Source organism: Haliaeetus albicilla, chromosome 4 (genome assembly GCF_947461875.1).
Source record: "Haliaeetus albicilla chromosome 4, bHalAlb1.1, whole genome shotgun sequence".
In the NCBI taxonomy this organism is placed as follows: Eukaryota; Metazoa; Chordata; class Aves; order Accipitriformes; family Accipitridae; genus Haliaeetus; species Haliaeetus albicilla.
Window position 1 is genome coordinate 51,748,748 of NC_091486.1, and position 7,587 is coordinate 51,756,334.

General features: G+C 46.7%; 1 protein-coding gene across 1 annotated transcript in view; it reads left to right on the forward strand.

Annotated features, from left to right (window-relative positions):
- The window catches only part of LOC104325362 (ATPase family AAA domain containing 3A), a 29,980-nt gene extending 26,454 nt beyond the window's left edge, over positions 1-3,526 (forward strand). Inside the window, exon 16 of the mRNA XM_069782677.1 lies at positions 3,111-3,526. Within this exon, the coding sequence (XP_069638778.1) occupies positions 3,111-3,290 (180 nt within the window). The 3' untranslated portion in view covers positions 3,291-3,526. The remainder of the gene's footprint in view (positions 1-3,110) is intronic.
- The last annotated feature ends 4,061 nt before the right edge of the window (positions 3,527-7,587 follow it).

Here is a 7,587-nt window from a genome sequence, read left to right on the forward strand (position 1 = left end):
CTTCAAGAGAATTCCCAGCAGTTTTATGTCCCAGTGTTAACGATAGAGGTGAGCTTCCTGTCACTTCCTTGCCTTGTGTGCCACAGACATAAATGCTTTTTTGTTCCCTGAACCTTGTTTATATTTAAAAAATAAAAACCTGACCAACTTATGGGAAGAATTTAATGTTTCTATAGTGGTCTGAGCTGAAGGAACATTATAAGTAAGTGTGGAGGAGCCCGGGAGGTGCTTGTATTTTGGGGGTCTTTTTTGAGCAGACTGTTTGCACTATAAATGTGATTCAAAGGATATGGATTAGTTTGGCCAAGTTAAAATAAACCAGGGTTCTTGGCTGAAATGAACCATTAGGTCATCTAGGCTGGACTTGTCATCTGTGCTTCATCCCTCCACTTCCTCCCCACATACTTTGCTTTCAGATTATTTCATAATTGGATTTGAGTTATAAAACATGAATAGTTGCGCTGGGGAAAATGGGTTAAAATTTGTCCATGCAGAAGGTAGAGGTATGAATATAAATGAAGCTCAGTACCATTTTTGTGTGTGTGCAAGCTACTCCCAGAAGGGACAGCTGCTTCTCCCATTTGCTTTCTTGACAGCTAGGGCCTGAGGCTTTCTATAAATAGAAAGTCATTGAGAAAATCAACAGAGCGTGAACTGCACAGCTTTGCAGGAGTTTCCACAGTTGAATTTATGGTCTATGCAGTGGCAGGGAGGAAGGGAAGACATCCTCTCTATTCTGTGGAGGCACATAACACACATCCCAGGAAAACACTTACTCCATTTTAAAACACTAAATCCTCCTGGCTGGAGGGCTGCATTGACAAAAGGGTGCTGGCTTCTTTTAGCTTTAAGTCCCCAGTCATGTCCTGAAAAAAAAAAAAAAAAAAAAAGGGAGGAGGGCATGTTATGGAGGTGAGTCGGAGAGGATGCTTCAACTGAACAGAACCTCTCCATCATGCCCCTTTTACAGTGGTGAGAGAATACAGGTCATGTTGTGATATGCGTTGTATAAATATTTGTGGCAGCAGGCAGGTTTTGGAAACGGTGCTCTTCTGGTGTTTGTGGGAAGTAACTGCCTCGTGTCCAGGATGCCTCCTGTCCTGTTGTTGAACACAGAGGACAAGTGCCTTTATGCAAAGTGAATTTTCTATTTGCGGACCTTCTATTTCTCCGCACTTCTTGCCTGCGGCCAGTGTTTACTCCTAACTTGAAGTACGAGCATTAGCCTAACTTGTCACTTCTGCCTTAAGGAAGGATTACAAAGGTTTTGCACAGGGAAAGATCTGTTTTGATGCTTCTTGCAGTAAAAACCAGTGCCTGCCAGCTCTATAGTTAAATGTGGCTTGTGCAGTGAGACCTCTTGTGATCTAACCAGTTCCCCAAAGACGGCTGGCAAGTAGGCTAGGGGAGGCTGAAAACCAGCTTGGGTAACCTTTTGCTCATTTCTTGAAATTATTACTGCTACCTCACTGCAGAAGGAATAATCTAATAAGCAGGTATAATCTACTGTACTTACTGCACTGGGCTAGTCAGTACTGTGATGATAATGACCAGTGCAACAACTTACTTTGGGGTTTGTCTTCTCTCCCATCTACATCGTTGGACAGTGGGTGTATAAAATGGTCAACTGTAATTTCTTTCTGTGGTGCTTTTGCAGTAAACTTCGTTGCTTGGTATAACTGATGTTTTGGACCATTAATGATTTATAGAGCCTGTATGTAATACCTTAGACTGTAATACCTTCAGCTTGTCTGGGATCTTGGGGAACACCCTGCAGACAGAAGGGTTGGCATGTGACAATCCATGGTGTGATAGCTCTGTGGAAGGAGAGAGATGTGGACAGAAATTTGGGGCTATTTGGGGCAGGCAGCATGGATGTGAGAAGCTGGAGGGGGTTTCCACCATGACCGGTCTTAAGCTCCCTTGCTAGCATAGCTATACAAGGAACCACAGTACTGAGTCGCTTGCAGGAGCACTTGCATAGGGAGTAACCAGATTTAGAAATCTGTAGCTTGGGGTTGCTTTGTTACCTTGGAGATGGGTACAGCTAACAGCATAAGCATCCTTCCCTTCCTTGGAGGGTACAGCTGCTTGTGTTGTCATCTGCAAAATGTCCATCACTGGAGGCCTAGCTGTCCTGCATGTTTGGACAAAAGTGACAATATTTTGCTGCAGCTGGAGAGAAATGGCACGCAGTCCTGTTTCCCCTAAGCTGCCACTGGAAGTATTGTGGGCTGTTTGGCAAGGATGTCAGGAGTTTTCAGCCCTTTCTGCAAGGAACTATGATCAAATCTACACTGCCTGTTGAAGTAGCAACAGGACAAAGTGTGAATTTACCAAGCAGAATTGGAGAGATAGGAGTTGGTGTACAAATGGAGGCAGGGAGAAAAGGGGAGGTCCCATGGGCAGATGAGTATGGGGTGGGAGCTGACACAGCGCAGAGGTGGTGCAGGGGAGGTTCCTAGCAGAACCCATGAGGAAAGCAAGATTAGTGCACATTAGACATCATTTTAGAGGTGCCACATTGCCCATACTCACCCTAGCAGTGATGTTAGTTCTCTTTGTAAGTGTTTAAAACGTTTTCTATTGTCTGGGATGGAGTCATTCAATCACCATATGCACCTATTACTCTTTACCTTATTGGCTTCATATGTGCAGTGCTTTTAAAGCAGGAGAGGAAATTTAAACAAGCCAAGTGTGACTGCAGCCTAACCATACTGGCTATGTTCAGCATTATGAACCTGTGGCCTTGTCTCTTCTGAATGCAAAGATCTTGCCTCCCAGGAAATCCAGAGGCAGGTAGGTGAAGGTGCTTGTTAGTAGCTCAGAGACAAAGACTTTAGTGTAGCTGTGAATGTTTCTGTGTGCTTGGGCAGTTGATGTATTTCAGTCCCTGGTACAGCTGCATCAAGAAAAACCTTTCTGATGGTGATATGCCAGGTTGTTCTGAGTACCACCACTGACTTAGAACAAGACTGGATGTTGTGCTAGGTAGTGGGAGGGGCAAACATGCATGGAGAAGAAAACGGGAGAGAGGGACCAGTCTCAGATCTTCACTGATCCTAGGAATTGCCATCACTAACTTGTCTCTTCTGCCTTTGCCCCTCCAGGCTGCAGCTTACGCATCAGAGGACGGTGTTCTTACAGAGGCCATGATTGATGCTCGGGTAGCTGATGCTGTGCAGCAACACAAACAGAAGATGGAGTGGCTGAAAACAGAGGGTGCTGAAGCAAGCAAAGGGACTGGCAGAAACCCACTCCTGCCTTTCACCAAAGGAACACCAGTGTGAGAAGCCTGCAGGCTTCAGACCAGCATGTGTGGGGAAGTGGGCATGGGAGAAATCCGGGAGGGTCTTCTGGGCCAATGTTTGGTGGAATCATGTGTTGTGAGAAATGTGTCCATTTGTCCAAGGGAAGGGGGTACTCCCTCAGTCTGCCTTTGATTTTATGTTTTTAAAGCACACCAGAGAACAAAATGGTTTAAATGAGGCAGAAGCAACTGTATTAAAGGACCCCCTTGCTGAAATACCATTGACTGTGTTAGTCTGTATGGCCTGGCCTGCTAGAGGGGCCCAAACTCCAAATTCTTTTCAGCCATTTGACACTGTTCCGGAGTGTCCCAGTGACATGGGCCTGTGGGAACCCAGGGCCCGTCCAAGCCTGCTGCTCCCATATATCTAACTTTGTCGGGTTCATGCTCCACCAGAGGTATTTCTCATCATTTTCCCACAGATCCTGCCCACGACATACCTCCTTCCTCACGTCTCTGTATGGCATCACTCCTTGCCCTCTTGTTGTCACCCCTGCACAGACTCAGCGTAGACTTTGTGTTACAGAGGTGTATTTGGTGTGGTTCACAGCTGTACCTGGTTAACTTGGAGTCAACACTTAGGAGAAACTACAACTGTGCAGTGGGTTGCTTATAAGCACTGGGACTCTCCTTGTGATGTAGCTACACCTGCTCGTGCCTGGCTGCTGCCTTTTGTTGTCTTTGTGCTTGGGTCTCCTGGAGAATGGCTGTAGAGCTGGCCTGCAGCAGTGCACTGCAAGGGACTAAAAGCTCTGGAGCATGACTCCTCAGTGCTGAAGTGCGAAGTGTTCCTTCCAAGCCTGAGAGCTTTTATGCCCCTCCAGTGTAGCATTGTAGAATAACCGCACACACTCCCTGGATCACAAAAGGTTATCTGAACTGCAGTGGAGCAACTGGCACTTCCTACAGCACAGTCTTGAAAGCACTGCTCATGATGCAAGGTAGCCCTTCAGACACTGCTGAGCTGCAGCAGGAACCGCTGCTTCCCAGGTTCTGATGTGTCTATTCTGACTACACAGCCCACAATGCTTTGTTGGCTTTCTCCAGCCAGGTACTTGCTGCTGCAGCTAGTCTGAGAGCAGCCCTAGATTATTTTTTTTTTCTCCCCCTAAGTAAATCATCTCTCTAAGGAGGTGAGTAGCAAGGCTCAGTAAGTCTGTCTGGCGTACAGGTGTCCAGCATGGTCTGAAGAGAGAGAGGAGTGGGGCTTTTTTACTACTGGCTGCCTGCCATCAAGCTGCTCTTGCTACATGGGTCTTCTGCTGCATTTCTGGAACAACTGAGAAATGTGCCATTGTCAAGTCGTGAACACAAGCCTGTCTCGATCAGATGACATTTGTTCTATCTGTGTGCATACAAGAGACAGGTCAGAAAAATCTCTTGATTTTTTTTTTTCTGAGTTTGAACTGGATTTGAACTCTGTGCTCTGCTCCCAGTCCCCTTCTGGAACTACACTATGCAAGCATATTTGCCTGACCTAAATCTGTGCCCTTGAGTACCTTGCTGAGATGTTCTTCTCTGACAGGAACTGACAGCAATCTCTGCTTTGTCCATTTCACTGGTGGTTGTTACGGAGTTTTGAGAGATGCACCCTGACAAGAGCTTGTGAGCATGGGAGCAGAACAGGGCTGGTCACCAGGGTCCTCGGAACAGGCAGCCTTGTGGCACATCAGGAAAGAAATAGTTCTTGAGGCTGCAAACTTTCACTGTCTTGGGCTGCCATCTTCTCTCAAAGTAGTTCTCTTGATATTTTCCCCTGGATGCCAAGGGAGAATTTGAAGATGCATTTTAGAAGCTGCTCCTTTGTTAAGGACAGGTGTCCCACAGCAGTAGTGCATGCCCAGGCTTGCATGCCCCACTAACACTTAACTTGTTGCAAGGCACGTTGCTGTGGGAAGCATGCTGCAGAGGAAAGGGAGGAATCACTGTATAAACTGAAACTGCATACTTTATATTCTGAAGGACTGAACTAAACTTGAATGCCATTTTTTTTTCCCCTCCCCTTCAGCCTAGGTGGAGTTGTCCTTTAGTCCACTGACTTACTAGAGGATTAGCTATTCTAGGCTTTCCCCTTCCTATTTAGATTTTACTAGAGTTTTCTTTCTGTTAAGCCCCAAGAGTTGGAAGGTACCTAAGCAGAGCCACTCTGCTAAAAGAAACTTGCTAATGAATTGCATGAGGGAGCAGTCTGAAATTGTGTGATTAAAATCTCTCATTGTGACACACCTTCAGTACTTTTCCCCTCTCTTCCATAATCATCTCCGTAAAGCACAAAAGGAGTTGGTTGCGGGGGGAAAGGTACTCTGTCTTGTCCTTATGCTGTCTGACTGCACTTTTGCTGATGCTGATAGCTGGGAAGAGAATCCTGCTGTAAAGCTCTGTGAAAGGCACAGCAGTTGCTGTCTCAGCTGTTTCATGCGATTCCTCCTTTGGATTGCATCAGGTCCCTACATGGAAGCGGAGCGAGCACAGTGCTTGTAATGCAGCTATGATCCATGCTTCTGCGCTGTGCAACAGTGATTAATTGCAGGTTCGGGAGATCAATTAGCTAGAAGTAGCCTCTTGCTGTGGCAGGGAAGACAGCAGGAGGCATAGGCTGACCTAAGGGTTCTCAGGTTTGCCTGAGTATAGAAGTACTTACCAGTGAGTTTTTAAGGGCTTTTAATGACCACTCTTAACAATAGATACCACTGGTCCTCACCTGAGCTTTTTTTGCCTGGGCTTCATGTGGATGGAAAGGACTGTCTGTCTTGAAGATGGACACATGGGTGCTTTTGACAAGACGCAGGTGCCTTAGCGTTTCTGGTGTGTATTGAGACATCGCTCTGGTGTGACTCGCTAGCTGGTGCTGCTTGTATCCCAAGGGGCAAAGTTCCTTCCCCTTCTTGGGCAGCCTGGAAGATGATGCTCTCTCTACTAAATGAAGTCTGTTTTCTTTAGTTTATTTTCCTTTAAGAGGTGGGAGAGGGGTAAGTAGAGCCATTTCTATACTTTATACTGGGAACTTAGTCCTAGGAACAGGGCTCTTCAATATACAGAACTTCTGTGTGTCTCAACCTCGCTTCACCATCAAAAATCCACAAACAATCAGCTGGTCAGAGCTTTGCACATCTGCCATGCTTTGTGAGCAACGTGTTGCAGGCTCTTGTGCAACCCTGGTGCTAGTTGAAAACCCAGGAGCGGAGCACTTCAGGACTCACTTGTTTTCTTCTCTCTGTTCACAATCTCCCTCCACAGCCCCTGCCTGGTAGATCGTGACAGTATCTGTGTGTCTGAAATTCACAGTGAGTTCTCCTCTTCCTTTCCAGAGAAGCTTGTGGCTCTGGGCAGAGCAGGCATGTCCCCCAGTCCCCTTCTGAGAGAACCCTAGTAATACAATGTCAGAAAGTCCACAATCGCTTCTACCCTTGGCAGCAGAAGGACTGTTTACACCCAGTCCAGTAGTTTGGATTCAGCGAGAGTTTGATAAATGCTGTATGATGGATGTTTTACTTCCCACCTGTGAAGAAGAGAAGGAGGTGGCACCTAGGCTGGGAAAAACTGAGGAGGTGGAACAGAAAAGCCAGAGATGAGCCTGATTCAAGAGGGTTGAGGAGACTTGGGGTGCTACATCTGTCAGGTAAGGTGGGTAAGGAGTGGCAGCAGTGGTGAGGACAACTTGTTTTGCTTGGGTCCAATCTTCCAACCCAGTTGCTTTCATCTCTTCCTGCTGCATTGAAAGAATGGCATGGGTTTCCACTTGTACAAGCTGATGCTATTTGCTCTTCCCCTGAGAGTGTTTTGGGAGCTGGTGGGGTAGGTTCCAGGCAAATGATCCCATGGTTTGAGCTCAACATCCTTGTGTTCTGGTTACTGGCACGGGGAATGCTGGAAACACGGGTAGCTGATGCACTGCAGTTCTGCACCTGGTCAGCCTTAGCGCAGCCTGGAACAACTGTAGCCATCAGGCTTGAAAGTGTTGCTTTTTTCAGTGTTGACACTGCATTTTTTATTTCCACAGGAAATAAAGTTCTCCATCCATTCTCTCACACTTGCAGGCTACTCTTCCTTCCTTCACATCATGTGCCGTGGGCTGTTGGACTGATGAAGCCAGCTCTCTCAGTGCATCTCAGGCACTATTGCTACCAGCTCTCTAAATCCTGCCTTTGAAAAGAGATTCCTTGTCCCTCTTGCAATGCACGTTGCTCCTAGCCACCAGCTAGGTGATTTCATGCCCTACCGCCTGCTGAATAGCTGTGCCAGTTGCTGTCACTGCTGCTGCTCATGTGGAATGCAAC